Below are 24,866 nucleotides of genomic sequence, written 5' to 3' on the forward strand. Positions count from 1 at the left end.
TCGAGCTAGCTGTTGTAGTTCTGAATATCTAGCTAGCTGTTGTAGTTCTGAATATCTAGCTAACTGTTGTAGTTCTGAATATCTAGCTAACTGTTGTAGGTCTGAATATCTAGCTAGCTGTTGTAGGTCTGAATATCTAGCTAGCTGTTGTAGGTCTGAATATCGAGCTAGCTGTTGTAGGTCTGAATATCGAGCTAGCTGTTGTAGGTCTGAATATCGAGCTAGCTGTTGTAGTTCTGAATATCGAGCTAGCTGTTGTAGTTCTGAATATCGAGCTAGCTGTTGTAGTTCTGAATATCGAGCTAGCTGTTGTAGTTCCTGAATATCTAGCTAGCTGTTGTAGTTCCTGAATATCTAGCTAGCTGTTGTAGTTCCGAATATCTAGCTAGCTGTTATAGTTCTTAATATCTAGCTAGCTGTTGTAGTTCTGAATATCTAGCTAGCTGTTGCAGTTCTGAATATCTAGCTAGCTGTTGTAGTTCTGAATATCTAGCTAGCTGTTGTAGTTCTGAATATCTAGCTAGCTGTTGTAGTTCTGAATATCTAGCTGGCTGTTGTAGTTCTGAATATCTAGCTAGCTGTTGTAGTTCTGAATATCTAGCTAGCTGTTATATTTTAAATCATGTGACTATTAGGAAGCTAATAGAGCTGCTACAGTTATAAATTGCACAACTGTTTATTCTGTGTGTGTGTGTGTGTGTGTGTGTGTGTGTGTGTGTGTGTGTGTGTGTGTGTGTGTGTGTGTGTACGGTACGACCTGTGACCTGTGACGTCATGTGGCTGACCCTACAGGAGTATGCAGAGTTTCAATACCGGAGGAGACACAGGGATCGTCAGCAGAGGAGACAGAGAGGGGACATTCCCCATCTTGACGAGCCTAGCGACTGCACTTTAGGTAATAATGAATCAATAACTTAAAGATACATGGATAGATACTATAGCGGTGTTTTAGGCTAGCCGCCGTCTCAGTGCTTTAGACTAGCCCTCGCAGTGTTTCCAGGTATCTGTCTACCTGGTATTTCTATAGGATATCCAGCTATGACTGAATGTGTTTCCAGGTATCTGTCTACCTGGTATTTCTATAGGATATCCAGCTATGACTGAATGTGTTTCCAGGTATCTGTCTACCTGGTATTTCTATAGGATATCCAGCTATGACTGAATGTGTTTCCAGGTATCTGTCTACCTGGTATTTCTATAGGATATCCAGCTATGACTGAATGTGTTTCCAGGTATCTGTCTACCTGGTATCTCTATAGGATATCTAGCTATGACTGAATGTGTTTCCAGGTATCTGTCTACCTGGTATTTCTATAGGATATCCAGCTATGACTGAATGTGTTTCCAGGTATCTGTCTACCTGGTATCTCTATAGGATATCCAGCTATGACTGAATGTGTTTCCAGGTATCTGTCTACCTGGTATTTCTATAGGATATCCAGCTATGACTGAATGTGTTTCCAGGTATCTGTCTACCTGGTATCTCTATAGGATATCCAGCTATGACTGAATGTGTTTCCAGGTATCTGTCTACCTGGTATTTCTATAGGATATCCAGCTATGACTGAATGTGTTTCCAGGTATCTGTCTACCTGGTATCTCTATAGGATATCCAGCTATGACTGAATGTGTTTCCAGGTATCTGTCTACCTAGTATTTCTATAGGATATCCAGCTATGACTGAATGTGTTTCCAGGTATCTGTCTACCTGGTATTTCTATAGGATATCCAGCTATGACTGAATGTGTTTCCAGGTATCTGTCTACCTGGTATCTCTATAGGATATCCAGCTATGACTGAATGTGTTTCCAGGTATCTGTCTACCTGGTATTTCTATAGGATATCCAGCTATGACTGAATGTGTTTCCAGGTATCTGTCTACCTGGTATTTCTATAGGATATCCAGCTATGACTGAATGTGTTTCCAGGTATCTGTCTACCTGGTATCTCTATAGGATATCCAGCTATGACTGAATGTGTTTCCAGGTATCTGTCTACCTGGTATTTCTATAGGATATCCAGCTATGACTGAATGTGTTTCCAGGTATCTGTCTACCTGGTATTTCTATAGGATATCCAGCTATGACTGAATGTGGTTCCAGGTATCTGTCTACCTGGTGTCTCTATAGGATATCCAGCTATGACTGAATGTGTTTCCAGGTATCTGTCTACCTGGTATTTCTATAGGATATCCAGCTATGACTGAATGTGTTTCCAGGTATCTGTCTACCTGGTATTTCTATAGGATATCCAGCTATGACTGAATGTGTTTCCAGGTATCTGTCTACCTGGTGTCTCTATAGGATATCCAGCTATGACTGAATGTGTTTCCAGGTATCTGTCTACCTGGTATTTCTATAGGATATCCAGCTATGACTGAATGTGTTTCCAGGTATCTGTCTACCTGGTATCTCTATAGGATATCCAGCTATGACTGAATGTGTTTCCAGGTATCTGTCTACCTGGTATCTCTATAGGATATCCAGCTATGACTGAATGTGTTTCCAGGTATCTGTCTACCTGGTATCTCTATAGGATATCCAGCTATGACTGAATGTGTTTCCAGGTATCTGTCTACCTGGTATCTCTATAGGATATCCAGTTATGACTGAATGTGTTTCCTAAGAGGCTGACGTGTTTCTCCATTAATGGGGTCAGTGTTTTCACTCACATGAATGACTTCTTTCCTGGAGAATAAAAAGGAACAAAAGGAATAATCTCATTTCCTTTCGCTGGGGAAGACCTTGAATAGTTTGAGCTGTGAGTTTGTCAGTGTGATTGTTCTGTAAAGTTGACTGGCTGGCTGGCTGACTGGCTGGCTGGATGGCTGGTTGGCTGACTGGATGGCTGACTGGCTGGCTGGCTGGTTGGCTGACTGGATGGCTGACTGGCTGGCTGGATGACTGGCTGGCTGACTGGATGACTGACTGGCTGACTGGATGGCTGGCTGGCTGACTGGCTGGCTGGCTGGCTGGGTTAGGGTTAGGGTTAGGATGGCTGGCTGGCTGGCTGGCTGGCTGGCTGGCTGGCTGGCTGGATGGCTGACTGACTGACTGGCTGACTGACTGACTGGCTGGCTGGCTGACTGGCTGACTGATTGACTGACTGGCTGGCTGGCTGGCTGGCTGGCTGACTGGTTTCTTCTTCTTCTTTTATTCATAAAACAGACACACAGGAAATGGGAGGTGGGCGAAGACCTGGTCCCCCCATGGTGAGTTCAGTGTGTTTTTCATGTCGTCTGTGTATTCGTCTTTACCTCTTATTATTTATATATATATATATATGTGAAGTTTAGACATGTCGGTATAAAAATTGGTTTTATTTCTTACTTTTGTTAACATTTTTCTTTATCGTCTGTCTTCACAGAAATGTATCTTGCGTCATAACATCACCTTACTAGACATAAACACATCACCTTACTAGACATAAAAACATCACCTCACTAGACATAAAAACATCACCTCACTAGACATAAAAACATCACCTCACTAGACATAAACACATCACCTCACTAGACATAAACACATCACCTCACTAGACATAAACACATCACCTTACTAGACATAAACACATCACCTTACTAGACATAAACACATCACCTTACTAGACATAAACACATCACCTTACTAGACATAAACACATCACCTCACTAGACATAACATCACCTCACTAGACATAACATCACCTCACTAGACTTAAACACATCACCTTACTAGACATAAACACATCACCTTACTAGACTTAAACACATCACCTTACTAGACATAAACACATCACCTTACTAGACTTAAACACATCACCTTACTAGACATAAACACATCACCTTACTAGACATAAACACATCACCTTACTCGACATAAACACATCACCTTACTAGACATAAACACATCACCTTACTAGACATAAACACATCACCTTACTAGACATAACATCACCTTACTAGACATAACACATCACCTTACTAGACATAAACACATCACCTTACTAGACTTAAACACATCACCTTACTAGACTTAAACACATCACCTCACTAGACATAAACACATCACCTTACTAGACATAAACACATCACCTTACTAGACTTAAACACATCACCTTACTAGACTTAAACACATCACCTTACTAGACATAACACATCACCTTACTAGACATAAACACATCACCTTACTAGACTTAAACACATCACCTTACTAGACTTAAACACATCACCTTACTAGACTTAAACACATCACCTCACTAGACATAAACACATCACCTTACTAGACATAAACACATCACCTTACTAGACTTAAACACATCACCTTACTAGACATAAACACATCACCTTACTAGACATAAACACATCACCTTACTAGACATAAACACATCACCTTACTAGACATAAACCATCACCTTACTAGACATAAACACATCACCTCACTAGACATAAACACATCACCTTACTAGACATAAACACATCACCTTACTAGACATAAACACATCACCTTACTAGACATAAACACATCACCTTACTAGACATAAACACATCACCTTACTAGACATAAACACATCACCTTACTAGACATAAACACATCACCTTACTAGACATAAAACACATCACCTTACTAGACATAAACACATCACCTTACTAGACATAAACACATCACCTTACTAGACTTAAACACATCACCTTACTAGACATAAACACATCACCTTACTAGACATAAACACATCACCTTACTAGACATAAACACATCACCTTACTAGACATAAACACATCACCTTACTAGACATAAACACATCACCTTACTAGACATAAACACATCACCTTACTAGACATAACACATCACCTTACTAGACATAAACACATCACCTTACTAGACATAAAACACATCACCTCACTAGACATAAACACATCACTAGACATAAACACATCACTTACTAGACATAAACACATCACCTCACTAGACATAACACATCACCTACTAGACATAAACACATCACCTTACTAGACATAAACACTCACCTACTAGACATAAACACATCACCTTACTAGACATAAACACATCACCTTACTAGACATAAACACATCACCTTACTAGACATAAACACATCACCTTACTAGACATTAAACACATCACCTACTAGACATAAACACATCACCTACTAGACATAAACACATCACCTTACTAGACATAAACACATCACCTACTAGACATAACACATCACCTTACTAGACATAAACACATCACCTTACTAGACATAAACACATCACCTTACTAGACATAAACACATCACCTTACTAGACATAACACATCACCTTACTAGACATAAACACATCACCTACTAGACATAAACACATCACCTCACTAGACATAAACACATCACCTCACTAGACATAAACACATCACCTTACTAGACATAAACACATCACCTTACTAGACATAAACACATCACCTTACTAGACATAAACACATCACCTCACTAGACATAAACACATCACCTCACTAGACTTAAACACATCACCTTACTAGACATAAACACATCACCTCACTAGACATAAACACATCACCTACTAGACATAAACACATCACCTTACTAGACATTAAACACATCACCTTACTAGACTTAAACACATCACCTCACTAGACATAAACACATCACCTTACTAGACATAAACACATCACCTTACTAGACTTAAACACATCACCTTACTAGACTTAAACACATCACCTTACTAGACTTAAACACATCACTACTAGACTAAACACATCACCTTACTAGACTTAAACACATCACCTTACTAGACTTAAACACATCACCTTACTAGACTTAAACACATCACCTCACTAGACTTAAACACATCACCTCACTAGACATAAACACATCACCTCACTAGACATAAAACATCACCTCACTAACATAAAAACATCACCTCATAGACATAAAAACATCACCTCACTAGACATAAAAAACATCACCTCACTAGACATAAACACATCACCTCACTAGACATAAAAACATCACCTCAACTAGACATAAACACATCACCTCACTAGACATAAACACATCACCTCACTAGACATAAACACATCACCTCACTAGACATAAACACATCACCTCACTAGACATAAACACATCACCTCACTAGACATAAACACATCACCTTACTAGACATAAACACATCACCTTACTAGACATAAACACATCACCTTACTAGACATAAACACATCACCTTACTAGACATAAACACATCACCTTACTAGACATAAACACATCACCTTACTAGACATAAACACATCACCTTACTAGACATAAACACATCACCTTACTAGACATAAACACATCACCTTACTAGACATAAACACATCACCTTACTAGACATAAACACATCACCTTACTAGACATAAACACATCACCTTACTAGACATAAACACATCACCTTACTAGACATAAACACATCACCTTACCTCACTAGACATAAACACATCACCTCACTAGACATAAACACATCACCTCACTAGACATAAACACATCACCTCACTAGACATAAACACATCACCTCACTAGACATAAACACATCACCTCACTAGACATAAACACATCACCTCACTAGACATAAACACATCACCTCACTAGACATAAACACATCACCTCACTAGACATAAACACATCACCTCACTAGACATAAACACATCACCTCACTAGACATAAACACATCACCTTACTAGACATAAACACATCACCTTACTAGACATAAACACATCACCTTACTAGACATAAACACATCACCTTACTAGACATAAACACATCACCTTACTAGACATAAACACATCACCTTACTAGACATAAACACATCACCTTACTAGACATAAACACATCACCTTACTAGACATAAACACATCACCTTACTAGACATAAACACATCACCTTACTAGACATAAACACATCACCTTACTAGACATAAACACATCACCTTACTAGACATAAACACATCACCTTACTAGACATAAACACATTCCCCTTACTAGACATAAAACACATCCACCTTACTAGACTAAAAACAGCACCTTACTAGACAAAAAACATAACGTTACTAGACTAAACAATCACCTTACTTAGACATAAACACATACCTTAATAGGACATAAAACACACACCTTACTAGACATAAACCATCACCTACTAGACATAAACACATCACCTTAACTAGACATAAACACATCACCTTACTAGACATAAACACATCACATTACTAGACCCATAAACACATCACCTTACCAGACATAAAACCACATCACCTACTAACATTAAACACATCCATCACTAGACATAAAAACATCACCTCATCTAGACATAAACACATAACCTTACTTAGGACATAATAACATAACCTACTCAGACATTTACACCACATCACCTTACTAGACATAAACACATCACCTTACTAGGACATAATAACATCACCTAACTAGATAATAACATCACCTCCTATACATAATACACACTACCTTACTAGACATAATAACATCACCTTACTAGACATACACACATCACCTTACTAGACATAATAACATCCCCTCACTAGACATACAAACATCACCTTACTAGACATAATAACATCACCTTACTAGACATAAAAACATCACCAATAGTCTTAAACAGACTAAATCTGTTGTATTCTACCAGGCCTTCGTCCCTTTCCACATGACCTACTTCCCCCCCATCGTTCTGTTTATGTGTTAACAGGGCTCATTGGACGAGGACGATGCCAACATCCTATTGGCTATCCAGCTGTCACTCCAAGAGTCTGGGTTGGCGACGGCCGGGGACACTCCAGAGTTGGTGTCCAATGAGGCGTCCCTGGGGGCCATCGGCACCTCCCTCCCGTCCAGACTGGACGCGGAGTCCCAGAGGGTGGAGGTGGGGCCCCGGGGGGCCGTCAGCAGCCAGCGGCTCTATGAAGGGGTTCCAGGGGTCTATGCGTTACACCACCACCACTCATCCCAGCAGCACTACAGCAACCACAATCTCAACCCGTTTAGGGAGCCTTCTTCAGGCCAGGCTCTGTTCTCGTCCTCCAGTGGTACTGCGGACTCCACTACCACCGCATCAACAGGGCTCCAGGACCCCTCACACCCAAACACCAATCTGCTGGGTAACATCATGGCCTGGTTCCATGACATGAACCCTCAGAGCATCACCCTCATCCCCTCCACCACCACCACCACCACCACCTCCTCAGACACAGACCTAGACTTCAACACGGCAGCACAGACCACGGCCAACACAGCCTCCGAGGTGGAGGAGGAGGAGGTCCAAGCTGACCTCCACCAGCCCCGTGCCAAACCCCAGAAAGGTGAGGGCGAGCTGGGGGAAGATGTGGACTGTTTCCCCTTCCTTTCTCATGGCCTGGAGAAGAAGGAGGCTGAGAGGGAGAGACCCACCCATCTAGACCTGACGGTGGGGTCAGAGGTCATGGCCCCGTCCTACATGGTGACTACCGGGACAGGGGACCGGGCCGGGGAGAGGCTCGCTGGGGGTAACATCGTTCGCGTTGACACGCCCATGTGTGACTCTGTGACCTCTGACCTTCTGCCTAGCACCAGCTCTTCAGAATGGGAGGAGCAGATACACCTTGTCTGATTGGTGGAGAAAAAAAACTCTTAAGTGCGGACGGAGGAGATACACCTGGTCTGATTTATGATTGGAGGAAAATGCTGAGTTGGTGGAGCAAATCCACCTGTTTATGACTCTGATTGGTGGAAACATATGAGATGGGAGGAGCAAAGTCTCCTGGTCTGATAGAAGACAGAAGCCTTCAGAGGGGTCAAACCACTGACATGCAGAGAGAGAGAGAGAGAGGAACAATCCGGACTGAGAGGGGACATTACCAAGTAGCCAGTGATGGTGTTGGGGGGGAATTTAATCCTGACTTGATTGTAGTGTTAGGAGGAGATATATGATGATGGAGTGTGTTTCTCTTTCTAGTGTTTACAAGTACACATTAAACACTTGATAGCTGGTCTATACTGGCATGAGATGCCCCCTCCTCCCGGGTGAACGACGGACGGAGGACTGGATGGACTCCTAAGAAGCGAGATGGAAGGTGTTTGACTGGGTGTTGTTGGTATTATATTACCCACAATGGATATTTGCTGAAAACAGAATGACGATCAAGTTGCTTCTCTCTGATGATCTGTTCAGATTACAACATGAGGTCATTATACTGCATTATTATAGTGAATACATTTTCACAGGAGTTTTTGATCTCGTTTTTTTTTTTTTTTGATATTGATGATCATATTCTTAAATGTTTTCCGCTGAAATATACTGTATTGTGTTTGGACTTGGTTCTGAGGGAGGTTGTAATCAGCTGTACAGGAGAGTTCTGAGGGAGGTTGTAATCAGCTGTACAGGAGAGTTCTGAGGGAGGTTGTAATCAGCTGTACAGGAGAGTTCTGAGGGAGGTTGTAATCAGCTGTACAGGAGAGTTCTGAGGGAGGTTGTAATCAGCTGTACAGGAGAGCAATGCTGTGCTGCCTGCTTCTAGTAGTGTTATTATCCCAATATAACAGTGTACAGTCTGACTCAGCGGAAAAACCTCTCAGTCCCGTCCAGATCTGCCTAATGTTTCTGTAAATTGGTAGGTGTCAAACACTGGCTAACAAAAGCACCGTTTGTAATCACTAATCACTAAGTGGACTCCAAAAACTAATTGTGCCTGCTTAGATCTATTCCATGTTGTTGTACTGAACCCATTAGAAGACTGTCTGACTGACAGCCTGATGTTTGTCAAGTATTCATGAAGATGGACGAGGCTAGAACCCATTAGAAGACCGTCTTCATGGACGAGGCTAGAACCCATTAGAAGACTGTCTTCATGAAGATGGACGAGGCTAGAACCCGTTAGAAGACTGTATTCATGAAGATGGACGAGGCTAGAACCCATTAGAAGACTGTCTTCATGGACGAGGCTAGAACCCATTAGAAGACTGTCTTCATGGACGAGGCTAGAACCCATTAGAAGACTGTCTTCATGAAGATGGACGAGGCTAGAACCCATTAGAAGACTGTCTTCATGAAGATGGACGAGGCTAGAACCCATTAGAAGACTGTCTTCATGAATATGGATGAGGCTAGAACCCATTAGAAGACTGTCTTCATGAAGATGGACGAGGCTAGAACCCATTAGAAGACTGTCTTCATGAAGATGGATGAGGTTAGAACCCATTAGAAGACTGTCTTCATGAAGATGGACGAGGCTAGAACCCATTAGAAGATTGTCTTCATGAAGATGGACTAGGCTAGAACCCATTCGAAGACAGTCTTCATGAAGATGGACGAGGCTAGAACCCATTAGAAGACAGTCTTCATGAAGATGGACGAGGCTAGAACCCATTAGAAGACAGTCTTCATGAAGATGGACGAGGCCAGAACCCATTAGAAGACTGTCTTCATGAAGATGGACGAGGCTAGAACCCATTAGAAGACTGTCTTCATGAAGATGGACGAGGCCAGTAGCCCTGAAGGGACAATAGAGAGGAACAATCTGCTGCTGTTCACTCCAATAGGAAAACATCAGTAGTTAAAGAGGAGAATTGTAATCAGATACGTTGTTCATGTTTATACCTAATAATGATGTCACTGGTTCATTCTGAACTATTATAGGGCTGCTTTCTCAGACGACCCCTTGGTCCTGGACTAAACATCACTTTCAATGGAGAATGTCCATTCACCACTGCTCTCTTATCCCAGAACTAGGTTTAGGCCGAATGAGGAAACCGGTCCGTTTTATAAAGATATATATAAACCTGTTACGAAAGTTTTAAGCCTTGATGGGACTCAGCAACTACAGTAGAGGGGTTCAGTGGGTCGTAAAAAATGGTTCTCTACGCAATTCATTACAGTGCCTTTATGTCAATCTTTTTAAATATATTGCCACATTTTTACAGAGGTCTTACAGTAAGTAATCATGTGTAGCTACACTATATATACAAAAGTATGTGGACACCCCTTCAAATGAGTGGATTCGGCTATTTCAGACACATCTGTTGCCGACAGATGAGCACGCCGCCATGCAATCTCCATAGACAAAACAATGGTAGTAGAATCGCCTTAGTGAAGAGCTCATTGACGTTCAACGTGGCACCGTCGTAGGATGCCACCTTTCCAGCAAGTCAGTTTGTAAAATTTCTGCCCTGCTAAAGCTGCCCCCGGTCAACTGTAAGTTCTGTTATTGTGAAGTGGAAATGTCCAAGAGCAACAACGGCTCAGCCGCTAAGTGGTAGGCCACATAAGCTCACAGAATGGGACCACCCGAGCGCTTGGCACGTAACAATCGTCTGACCTCGGTTGCAACACTCACTACTGAGTTTCAAACTGCCTCTGGAAGCAACGTCGGCACAAGAACTGTTCGTTGAGAGCTTCATGAAATGGGTTTCCATGGCCGAGCAGCCGCACACAAGCCTAACATCACCATGCGCAATGCCAAGCGTCGGCTGGAGTGGTGTAAAGCTCACCACCATTGGATTCTGGAGTAGTGGAAACACATGCTCTGGAGTGATGAACCACGCTTCACCATCTGGCAGTCTGACGGATGAATCTGGGTTTTCCGAATGCCAGGAGAACACTACCTGCCTGAATGCATAGTGCCAACTGTAAAGTTTGGTGGAGGAGGTTTTTCATGGTTCGAGCCCCTTAGTTCGAGTGAAGGGAAATCTTAATGCTACAGCATACAATGACATTCTAGATGATTCTCTGCTTCCAACTTTGAGACAAACGTTTTGGAAAGGCCCTTTCCTATTTCAGCATGACAATGCCCCCGTTCACAAAGCGAGGTCCATACGGAAATGGTTTGTCGAGATTGGTGTGGAAGAACTTGACTGGCCTGCACAAAGCTCTGACCTCAACCCTATCGAACACCTTTGGGATGAATTGGAACGCAGACTGCGAGCCAGGAGGCCTAATCGCCCAACATCAATGCGCTGACCTCACTAATGCTCTTGTGACTGAATGGAAGGAAGTCCCCTCAGTAATGTTCCAACCTCTAGTGGAAAGCCTTCCCAGAAGAGTGGAGGCTGTTATAGCAGCAATGTTCCAACCTCTAGTGGAAAACCTTCCCAGAAGAGTGGAGGCTGTTATAGCAGCAATGTTCCAACATCTAGTGGAAAGCCTTCCCAGAAGAGAGGAGGCTGTTATAGCAGCAATGTTCCAACATCTAGCGGAAAGCCTTCCCAGAAGAGTGGAGGCTGTTATAGCAGAAATGTTCCAACCTCTAGTGGAAAGCCTTCCTAGAAGAGAGGAGGCTGTTAGAGCAGCAATGTTCCAACATCTAGTGGAAAGCCTTCCCAGAAGAGTGGAGGCTGTTATAGCAGCAATGTTCCAACATCTAGTGGAAAGCCTTCCCAGAAGAGAGGAGGCTGTTATAGCAGCAATGTTCCAACATCTAGTGGAAAGCCTTCCCAGAAGAGAGGAGGCTGTTATAGCAGCAAAGGGGAGGACCAACTCCATATTTAATACCCATGTTTTTTGGAATGAGATGTTGGACGTTCAGGTGTCCACATACTTTTGATCATGTAGTGTACAAACTACAAACACACGTTATAGAAATTCCACTCACAACACTAACACGTGTCCAAACCTGCTACTTTTTTTAAAAAGAGATTTTTATAATTGTAGCCTCTCTTTAGTGTTCAAGTTGTTTCCCCAGAGTGTGTTATTTCTATAGTGTTTTATAAATTTACATCTCTGATTTTGACCTGATGATATTGAACACTGTTTTACTGGTTTGTTAGTTATTTCGTTGCGGGTGGGCTTTGGTGGGTTGTTCTTGGATGGACAGACATATCTGTGGGTTCGATAACCGATCTACAAGTTGATGACGAGTGTTTGACTTTTTGGGGGGAAAGGTATTTATAAAATGTATCCTGGAGCAGAAAACACAATGTAGGACAGTGGGGGGAAAAGAAACAGACGTATTTATTTAAATTTAATTGAATACATTTAAATTTAAACTTTCTTATTACAATTTGAAAATGGATATCGAGATATACTGAATAACTAATTTTGAAAGAAAAAAAACTAGTTGTATTGATTTGTTGCCTATATAAAGTATTAATAAATGATAAATTATATTTCAACGTTTCACATTTTGGAATTGATCTTTAGCCAAACCTAGTGTGATTTGTATTGGAAGTAATTGATCTTTAGCCAAACCTAGTGTGATTTGTATTGGAAGTAATTGATCTTTAGCCAAACCTAGTGTGATTTGTATTGGCAGTAATTGATCTTTAGCCAAACCTAGTGTGATTTGTATTGGCAGTAATTGATCTTTAGCCAAACCTAGTGTGATTTGTATTGGAAGTAATTGATCTTTAGCCAAACCTAGTGTGATTTGTATTGGAAGTAATTGTAAAGTGACTTTTGAAACAACCGCTGAAGAAACTAATTGCATTGAAACGTGTCTTGCAAACGTCAAGCTGTGAGTGCCGTACACGAAGCTGGTGAACTTGTGGGACTTCAGTCATGTAAATTGATTTGTCCTTGATGTAACAGTTTCAGCTGTGCATGAAATGAGTAAAACATGAAATTACATTTGAATTTGGATTTTCTTGGCATTTTTACTTTTTAAAAAATATATAATTTTTTTTATTAATTAATTTAAAAAAAAAGGCAAATGTTGTTGAAAGCCATTACATGTTTATTATGAAGCAACTAATCCTTGAAATACTATTTGCACTTTCATTTCTATACCTTATACATTCCCTCTTGAAATGAAAAACATACTGTTTTGATGTGTGGCCAATAAACATTGAATTTTAGTACTGGGTGGAATGTTTTTTTATTTCCAATACAAAAACATAAAAATGTATATCAATCTTAACCAGTGCTTTCTATGGAGTTGTACCTTTTTATATTTGAGTCATTTACCAGACGTAATGTTATTTTTGTCATAAAACGTGAATCTATATTTCTATCACCATCAGTGCTGTTTTCTATTGAGTTTTACTTCTGAGATTAATGTTATTTTTTATTATTATAAAACAGTCGAAAACAAATCAAATGTTCAGCAACGCTTTCTATTATCTACATTCATACAGTCCCGTCAAAGTATTTATACCACTTTGACCTGTTCCACATTATCTACATTCATACAGTCCCGTCAAAGTATTTATACCACTTTGACCTGTTCCACATGATCTACATTCATACAGTCCCGTCAAAGTATTTATACCACTTTGACCTGTTCCACATTATCTACATTCATACAGTCCCGTCAAAGTATTTATACCACTTTGACCTGTTCCACATTATCTACATTCATACAGTCCCGTCAAAGTATTTATACCACTTTGACCTGTTCCACATTATCTACATTCATACAGTCCCGTCAAAGTATTTATACCACTTTGACCTGTTCCACATGATCTACATTCATACAGTCCCGTCAAAGTATTTATACCACTTTGACCTGTTCCACATGATCTACATTCATACAGTCCCGTCAAAGTATTTATACCACTTTGACCTGTTCCACATTATCTACATTCATACAGTCCCGTCAAAGTATTTATACCACTTTGACCTGTTCCACATTATCTACATTCATACAGTCCCGTCAAAGTATTTATACCACTTTGACCTGTTCCACATGATCTACATTCATACAGTCCCGTCAAAGTATTTATACCACTTTGACCTGTTCCACATGATCTACATTCATACAGTCCCGTCAAAGTATTTATACCACTTTGACCTGTTCCACATTATCTACATTCATACAGTCCCGTCAAAGTATTTATACCACTTTGACCTGTTCCACATGATCTACATTCATACAGTCCCGTCAAAGTATTTATACCACTTTGACCTGTTCCACATTATCTACATTCATACAGTCCCGTCAAAGTATTTATACCACTTTGACCTGTTCCACATTATCTACATTCATACAGTCCCGTCAAAGTATTTATACCACTTTGACCTGTTCCACATTATCTACATTCATACAGTCCCGTCAAAGTATTTATACCACTTTGACCTGTTCCACATTATCTACATTCATACAGTCCCGTCAAAGTATTTATACCACTTTGACCTGTTCCACATGATCTACATTCATACAGTCCCGTCAAAGTATTTATACCACTTTGACCTGTTCCACATTATCTACATTCATACAGTCCCGTCAAAGTATTTATACCACTTTGACCTGTTCCACATTATCTACATTCATACAGTCCCGTCAAAGTATTTATACCACTTTGACCTGTTCCACATTATCTACATTCATACAGTCCCGTCAAAGTATTTATACCACTTTGACCTGTTCCACATTATCTACATTCATACAGTCCCGTCAAATTATTTATACCACTTTGACCTGTTCCACATTATCTACATTCATACAGTCCCGTCAAAGTATTTATACCACTTTGACCTGTTCCACATTATCTACATTCATACAGTCCCGTCAAAGTATTTATACCACTTTGACCTGTTCCACATTATCTACATTCATACAGTCCCGTCAAAGTATTTATACCACTTTGACCTGTTCCACATGATCTACATTCATACAGTCCCGTCAAAGTATTTATACCACTTTGACCTGTTCCACATGATCTACATTCATACAGTCCCGTCAAAGTATTTATACCACTTTGACCTGTTCCACATGTTGTTGCCTGAATTCAAAATGGGTTAAATGTATTGTGTGTTTTTTTTTCTCACCCATCTACACACACTACCCCGTAATGACATCACAATACCCCGTAATGACATCACAATACCCCGTAATGACATCACAATACCCCGTAATGACATCACAATACCCCGTAATGACATCACAATACCCCGTAATGACATCACAATACCCCGTAATGACATCACAATACCCCGTAATGACATCACAATACCCCGTAAGGACATCACAATATCCCGTAATGACATCACAATACCCCGTAATGACATCACAATAACCCATAATGACATCACAATACCCCATAATGGCATCACAATACCCCGTAATGGCATCACAATACCCCGTAATGACATCACAATACCCCGTAATGACATCACAATACCCCGTAATGACATCACAATACCCCGTAACGACATCACAATACCCCGTAACGACATCACAATACCCCATAATGGCATCACAATAACCCGTAATGGCATCACAATACCCCATAATGGCATCACAATACCCCGTAATGGCATCACAATACCCTGTAATGACATCACAATACCCCTTAATGACATCACAATACCCCGTAATGACATCACAATACGCCACAATAACAAAGTGAAAACATGTTTTTATTTTTTGGGGGCAAATGTATGGAAAATGAAATACAGAAATATCTCATTTACATAAGTATTCACACCCCTAAATCAATACATGTTAGAATCCCCTTTCCCTAAATCAATACATGTTAGAATCCCCTTTGAGTCTTTCACAGTAAAAGGGGTCATGGTCAATTCGCCGTCTGCTAATCAGGGTAACGCGGAGCTATTTGGAGCCCTCTGCCTTGTTACAAAATTTGAGAGACACACGGCGATGATGCGGTACGGAGCTCAATTTGGCCTCTGCTTGCCTCCGGAGACTCCGCAATTGCGTCACACCATCCATAAGGCGCCACCGACCACATTGTCGGACCAAGCATATATTGTCTCTTAGTCTCTATAAGAGCTTTGCACACCTGGAATGGCAAGACAGCCATTTTCAAGTCTTGCCATAGATTTTCAAGCTGATTTAAGTCCAAACTGTAACTAGGCCTCTCGGGAACATTACATGTCGTCGTGGTAAGCAACTCCTGTGTAGATTTGGCCTTGTGTTTTAGGTTATTCTCCCGTTGAAAGGTGAATTTGTCTCCCAGTGTCTTGGAAAGCAGACTGAACCAGGTTTTCCTCTAGGATTTTGCCTGTGTTTATCTCTATTCCATTTATCTTTATCCTAAAAAACTACCTTGCCGTTGACAAACATGCCCATAACATGATAAAATGTTGTTGATCCATCCTCAGTTTCTCTCCTCTCACAGCCATTAAATTCGGAACTGTTTTAAAGTCACCATTGGCCTCATGGTGAAATCCCTGAGTGGTTTCCTTCCTCTCTGGCAACTGAGTTGGGCAGGATGTCTGTGTCTTTGTAGTGACTGGGTGTATTGATACACCATCCAAAGTGTCATTGATATCTTCACCATGCTCAAAGGGATATTCAATGTCAGCGTTTTTATTTTAATCTTTTTTTTTAACCATTTACCAATAGGTGCCTTTCTTTGCAAGGCATTGGAGAACCTCCCTGGTGTTTGTGGTTGAATCTGTGTTTAAAATGCACTGCTTGACCGAGGGACCTTTACAGATAATTGTTTGTGTGGGTTACAGGAAGTAATTTAAAAATCCTGTTACACACTATTATTGCACACAGAGTCCATGCAACTTAAGTGACTTGTTAAGCATATTTTCACTACTGAACTTAGGCTTGCCATAACAAGGGGGTTGAGATCCTTGATTAAAAACCTGCACCAGACCTCAGACTGGGATGAAGGTTCACCTTCCATCAGGACAACGACCCTAAGCACACAGCCAAGAGAACGCAGGAGTGGCTTCGGACAAGTCTCTGAATGTCCTTGAGTGGCCCAGCCAGAGCCTGGACTTGAACCCGATCGAACATCTCTGGAGAGAACTGAAAATAGCTGAACAGCGACGCTCCCCATCCAACCTGACAGAGCTTGAGAGGATCTGCAGAGAAGAATGGGAGAAACTCCCCAAATACAAGCGTGCCAAGCTTGTAGTGTCGTACCGAAGAAGCCTCGAGGCTGTAATCGTGCCATAGGTGCTTCAACAAAACAATGAATTAAAGGGTCTGAATACTTATGCAAATGTGATATTTCAGTTTTTTTTAATAAACTATAAAATGTCTAAAAATCTGTTTTTGCTTTGTCATTATGAGGTATTGTGTGTGTGTGTATATTCATGAAAAAACGAACAATTGAATCCATTTTTGAATAAGTCTGTAACGTAACAAAATGGGGATAAAGTCAAAAGGTCTGAGTACTTTCCGAATGCCCTGTATACGGCACAGCTGTCAATGATTTGGTCCTTAAATTAAACTGCTATCATTTTTTTTTTATTCGTCACAATTTTCTTTAACCAATGTTGGTCTTTAATGCAGGGCTGACAGACAAGTTTCTTTCACCAATGTTGGTCTTTAATGCATGTCTGACAGACAAGTTTCTTTCACCAATGTTGGTCTTTAATGCAGGGCTGACAGACAAGTTTCTTTCACCAATGTTGGTCTTTAATGCATGTCTGACAGACAAGTTTCTTTCACCAATGTTGGTCTTTAATGCATGGCTGACAGACAAGTTTCTTTCACCAATGTTGGTCTTTAATGCATGGCTGACAGACAAGTTTCTTTCACCAATGTTGGTCTTTAATGCAGGGCTGACAGACAAGTTTCTTTCACCAATGTTGGTCTTTAATGCAGGGCTGACAGACAAGTTTCTTTCGCCAATGTTGGTCTTTAATGCAGGGCTGACAGACAAGTTTCTTGCCTTTTCCCCCTTCCACATTTCTTTTGCGATAATGCTGCAATTAGTTGGTTGTAATTTTGGGTAGAGCCGGCATTTCCAATGCGTGTGTGACATAACTCCACCATTCCTATTAATGATATAATTTACAAAGATTATACTGTTTAAAAAAAAATGTATTTCCAAAGATATACGAATTGACAAAAAAAATACATATTTGAATTTAACCATAATATTTGTTCTATCTTTTGTGGAGGATTAAACTGAAATTACAACCAACTTCATGAGGCTCTGGAGGGATCCAAATTTAAAAGAAAACATGAATCGGTCAATGACACCTTTGTTTCTAATCCCAGGATTTCTAGCCCCTTGATCTTATTGTTGGATCTGATTTTAATTGCTAACATTTCGATGGCCATAATAAATATATATGCCGATAGTGGACAACCTTGTTTTTCTCCTCTTGACAGTTGAATACTTTCTGAGAAGTAGCCAATATTTACTATTTTACACCTGGGGTGACTATACATAACTTTAACCTATTGTATAAGAGATTCTCCTAAATTGAAATATTCCAGGCATTTATATATAAACTCTAGTCGTACTTTATCAAAAGGCTTTTCAAAATCAGCTATGAATACCAGGCCTGGTTTCCCAGATTTTTCATAATGTTTTATTGTTTCCAGTACTCGTCTTATATTATCTATTATATATATATTATATATATATATATTATCTATTATATATATTTTATATATATATATGATCTATTATATATATTTTATATATATATATATTATCTATTATCTTATCTATTATCTCCAATGTATCATCCATGTAAAAACCTGTCTGATTAGGATTAATAATATCAGACAATACCTTTTTAAATGTTGCTTTTCATTTTACATTTAATCAGTAAACATGTCTAAAAACACAATTCCATGTTGACATTATTGGGTATTGTGTGTAGGCCAGTGACATTAAATGACAATTGATCAATTTTAAATTCAGACTAACACAACAAAATGTGGAAAAAGTCAAGGGGTGTGAATACTTTCTGAAGGTATTAAGTTGCATAACATGGAATGTCAATGGGGGAAATTTATACATCAAAGGATACGAAACATGGAAGTGCTTTCTGATGCCGATCCACTGTTTGGGCTAGGAACACAAGCATTTCTATTGGAGCTAGGAACACAAGCATTTCTATTGGAGCTCGGAACACAAGCATTTCTATTGGAGCTAGGAACACAAGCATTTCTGTTGGAGCTCGGAACACAAGCATTTCTGTTGGAGCTCAGAACAAAAACATTTCTGTTGGAGCTCGGAACACAAGCATTTCTGTTGGAGCTCGGAACACAAGCATTTCTGTTGGAGCTCGGAACACAAGCATTTCTGTTGGGGCTAGGAACACAAGCATTTCTGTTGGAGCTCGGAACACAAGCATTTCTATTGGAGCTAGGAACACAAACATTTTTATTGGATCTAGGAACAAAAGCATTTCTATTGGAGCTAGGAACACAAACATTTCTATTGGATCTAGGAACAAAAGCATTTCTGTTGGGGCTAGGAACAAAAGCATTTCTGTTGGGGCTAGGATCAAAAGCATTTCTATTGGAGCTAGGAACACAAACATTTCTATTGGATCTAGGAACAAAAGCATTTCTGTTGGGGCTAGGAACACAAACATTTCTATTGGATCTAGGAACAAAAGCATTTCTGTTGGAGCTAGGAACACAAGCATTTCTGTTGGGGCTAGGAACACAAGCATTTCTGTTGGGGCTAGGAACACAAGCATTTCTGTTGGGGCTAGGAACACAAGCATTTCTGTTGGGGCTAGGAACACAAGCATTTCTGTTGGGGCTAGGAACAAAAGCATTTCTGTTGGGGCTAGGAACACAAGCATTTCTGTTGGGGCTAGGAACACAAGCATTTCTGTTGGGGCTAGGAACAAAAGCATTTCTGTTGGGGCTAGGAACAAAAGCATTTCTGTTGGGGCTAGGATCAAAAGCATTTCTATTGGAGCTAGGAACACAAACATTTCTATTGGATCTAGGAACAAAAGCATTTCTGTTGGGGCTAGGAACACAAACATTTCTATTGGATCTAGGAACAAAAGCATTTCTGTTGGAGCTAGGAACACAAGCATTTCTGTTGGGGCTAGGAACACAAGCATTTCTGTTGGGGCTAGGAACACAAGCATTTCTGTTGGGGCTAGGAACACAAGCATTTCTGTTGAGGCTAGGAACAAAAGCATTTCTGTTGGGGCTAGGAACAAAAGCATTTCTGTTGGGGCTAGGATCAAAAGCATTTCTATTGGAGCTAGGAACACAAACATTTCTATTGGATCTAGGAACAAAAGCATTTCTGTTGGGGCTAGGAACAAAAGCATTTCTGTTGGGGCTAGGAACACAAACATTTCTATTGGATCTAGGAACAAAAGCATTTCTGTTGGAGCTAGGAACACAAGCATTTCTGTTGGGGCTAGGAACACAAGCATTTCTGTTGGGGCTAGGAACACAAGCATTTCTGTTGGGGCTAGGAACACAAGCATTTCTGTTGGGGCTAGGAACACAAGCATTTCTGTTGGGGCTAGGAACACAAGCATTTCTGTTGGGGCTAGGCACACAAGCATTTCTGTTGGGGCTAGGCACACAAGCATTTCTGTTGGGGCTAGGAACACAAGCATTTCTGTTGGGGCTAGGCACACAAGCATTTCTGTTGGGGCTAGGAACACAAGCATTTCTGTTGGGGCTAGGAACAAAAGCATTTCTGTTGGGGCTAGGCACACAAGCATTTCTGTTGGGGCTAGGAACACAAGCATTTCTGTTGGAGCTAGGAACACAAGCATTTCTGTTGGGGCTAGGCACACAAGCATTTCTATTGGGGCTAGGCACACAAGCATTTCTATTGGGGCTAGGAACACAAGCATTTCTATTGGGGCTAGGCACACAAGCATTTCTATTGGGGCTAGGAACAAGCATTTCTGTTGGGGCTAGGAACACAAGCATTTCTGTTGGGGCTAGGAACACAAGCATTTCTGTTGGGGCTAGGAACACAAGCATTTCTGTTGGGGCTAGGAACACAAGCATTTCTGTTGGGGCTAGGAACACAAGCATTTCTATTGGAGCTAGGAACACAAGCATTTCTATTGGAGCTAGGAACACAAGCATTTCTGTTGGGGCTAGGAACAAAAGCATTTCTGTTGGGGCTAGGAACAAAATCATTTCTGTTGGGGCTAGGAACAAAAGCATTTCTGTTGGGGCTCGGAACACAAGCATTTCTATTGGGGCTAGGAACACAAGCATTTCTGTTGGGGCTAGGCACACAAGCATTTCTGTTGGGGCTAGGAACACAAGCATTTCTGTTGGGGCTAGGAACACAAGCATTTCTATTGAAGCTAGGAACACAAGCATTTCTGTTGGGGCTAGGAACAAAATCATTTCTGTTGGAGGCACGAACACAAGCATTTCTGTTGGGGCTAGGAACAAAAGCATTTCTGTTGGGGCTAGGATCAAAAGCATTTCTATTGGAGCTAGGAACAAAAGCATTTCTATTGGAGCTAGGAACACAAACATTTCTATTGGATCTAGGAACAAAAGCATTTCTGTTGGGGCTAGGAACAAAATAATTTCTGTTGGGGCTAGGCACACAAGCATTTCTGTTGGGGCTAGGAACACAAGCATTTCTGTTGGAGCTCGGAACACAAGCATTTCTATTGGAGCTCGGAACACAAGCATTTCTGTTGGAGCTCGGAACACAAGCATTTCTGTTGGAGCTCGGAACACAAGCATTTCTGTTGGAGCTAGGAACACAAGCATTTCTGTTGGGGCTAGGAACACAAGCATTTCTGTTGGGGCTAGGAACACAAGCATTTCTGTTGGGGCTAGGAACACAAGCATTTCTGTTGGGGCTAGGAACACAAGCATTTCTGTTGGAGCTAGGAACACAAGCATTTCTATTGGGGCTAGGAACACAAGCATTTCTGTTGGAGCTAGGAACACAAGCATTTCTGTTGGGGCTAGGAACAAAAGCATTTCTGTTGGGGCTAGGAACACAAGCATTTCTATTGGGGCTAGGAACACAAGCATTTCTGTTGGGGCTAGGAACACAAGCATTTCTGTTGGGGCTAGGAACACAAGCATTTCTATTGGGGCTAGGAACAAAAGCATTTCTGTTGGGGCTAGGAACAAAAGCATTTCTGTTGGGGCTAGGAACAAAAGCATTTCTGTTGGGGCTAGGCACACAAGCATTTCTGTTGGGGCTAGGAACAAAAGCATTTCTGTTGGGGCTAGGCACACAAGCATTTCTGTTGGGGCTAGGCACACAAGCATTTCTGTTGGGGCTAGGAACACAAGCATTTCTGTTGGGGCTAGGCACACAAGCATTTCTGTTGGGGCTAGGAACACAAGCATTTCTGTTGGGGCTAGGAACAAAAGCATTTCTGTTGGGGCTAGGCACACAAGCATTTCTGTTGGGGCTAGGAACACAAGCATTTCTGTTGGAGCTAGGAACACAAGCATTTCTGTTGGGGCTAGGCACACAAGCATTTCTATTGGGGCTAGGCACACAAGCATTTCTATTGGGGCTAGGAACACAAGCATTTCTATTGGGGCTAGGCACACAAGCATTTCTATTGGGGCTAGGAACACAAGCATTTCTGTTGGGGCTAGGAACACAAGCATTTCTGTTGGGGCTAGGAACACAAGCATTTCTGTTGGGGCTAGGAACACAAGCATTTCTGTTGGGGCTAGGAACACAAGCATTTCTGTTGGGGCTAGGAACACAAGCATTTCTATTGGAGCTAGGAACACAAGCATTTCTATTGGAGCTAGGAACACAAGCATTTCTGTTGGGGCTAGGAACAAAAGCATTTCTGTTGGGGCTAGGAACAAAATCATTTCTGTTGGGGCTAGGAACAAAAGCATTTCTGTTGGGGCTCGGAACACAAGCATTTCTATTGGGGCTAGGAACACAAGCATTTCTGTTGGGGCTAGGCACACAAGCATTTCTGTTGGGGCTAGGAACACAAGCATTTCTGTTGGGGCTAGGAACACAAGCATTTCTATTGGGGCTAGGCACACAAGCATTTCTGTTGGGGCTAGGAACAAAAGCATTTCTGTTGGGGCTAGGCACACAAGCATTTCTGTTGGGGCTAGGAACACAAGCATTTCTGTTGGAGCTAGGAACACAAGCATTTCTGTTGGGGCTAGGCACACAAGCATTTCTATTGGGGCTAGGCACACAAGCATTTCTATTGGGGCTAGGAACACAAGCATTTCTATTGGGGCTAGGCACACAAGCATTTCTATTGGGGCTAGGAACACAAGCATTTCTGTTGGGGCTAGGAACACAAGCATTTCTGTTGGGGCTAGGAACACAAGCATTTCTGTTGGGGCTAGGAACACAAGCATTTCTGTTGGGGCTAGGAACACAAGCATTTCTGTTGGGGCTAGGAACACAAGCATTTCTATTGGAGCTAGGAACACAAGCATTTCTATTGGAGCTAGGAACACAAGCATTTCTGTTGGGGCTAGGAACAAAAGCATTTCTGTTGGGGCTAGGAACAAAATCATTTCTGTTGGGGCTAGGAACAAAAGCATTTCTGTTGGGGCTCGGAACACAAGCATTTCTATTGGGGCTAGGAACACAAGCATTTCTGTTGGGGCTAGGCACACAAGCATTTCTGTTGGGGCTAGGAACACAAGCATTTCTGTTGGGGCTAGGAACACAAGCATTTCTATTGAAGCTAGGAACACAAGCATTTCTGTTGGGGCTAGGAACAAAATCATTTATGTTGGAGGCACGAACACAAGCATTTCTGTTGGGGCTAGGAACAAAAGCATTTCTGTTGGGGCTAGGATCAAAAGCATTTCTATTGGAGCTAGGAACAAAAGCATTTCTATTGGAGCTAGGAACACAAACATTTCTATTGGATCTAGGAACAAAAGCATTTCTGTTGGGGCTAGGAACAAAATAATTTCTGTTGGGGCTAGGCACACAAGCATTTCTGTTGGGGCTAGGAACACAAGCATTTCTGTTGGAGCTCGGAACACAAGCATTTCTATTGGAGCTCGGAACACAAGCATTTCTGTTGGAGCTCGGAACACAAGCATTTCTGTTGGAGCTCGGAACACAAGCATTTCTGTTGGAGCTAGGAACACAAGCATTTCTGTTGGGGCTAGGAACACAAGCATTTCTGTTGGGGCTAGGAACACAAGCATTTCTGTTGGGGCTAGGAACACAAGCATTTCTGTTGGGGCTAGGAACACAAGCATTTCTGTTGGAGCTAGGAACACAAGCATTTCTATTGGGGCTAGGAACACAAGCATTTCTGTTGGAGCTAGG

General features: G+C 41.3%; 1 protein-coding gene across 3 annotated transcripts in view; it reads left to right on the top strand.

Annotated features, from left to right (window-relative positions):
* Positions 1-13,802, top strand: part of LOC109882160 (ankyrin repeat and IBR domain-containing protein 1-like) — a 60,403-nt gene extending 46,601 nt beyond the window's left edge. For 2 of the 3 annotated variants that reach the window (XM_031811856.1, XM_031811857.1), the window contains exons 18-20: positions 793-895; positions 3,168-3,211; positions 7,729-13,802. In XM_031811856.1, coding sequence (XP_031667716.1) covers positions 793-895; positions 3,168-3,211; positions 7,729-8,625 — 1,044 coding nt within the window. In that variant the 3' untranslated portion in view covers positions 8,626-13,802. The remainder of the gene's footprint in view (positions 1-792; positions 896-3,167; positions 3,212-7,728) is intronic. The other variant, XR_004206627.1, reaches the window with a different exon arrangement.
* Positions 13,803-24,866: the final 11,064 nt, after the last annotated feature.

This window comes from Oncorhynchus kisutch, unplaced genomic scaffold (assembly GCF_002021735.2).
Source record: "Oncorhynchus kisutch isolate 150728-3 unplaced genomic scaffold, Okis_V2 Okis02a-Okis13b_hom, whole genome shotgun sequence".
Lineage (NCBI taxonomy): Eukaryota > Metazoa > Chordata > Actinopteri > Salmoniformes > Salmonidae > Oncorhynchus > Oncorhynchus kisutch.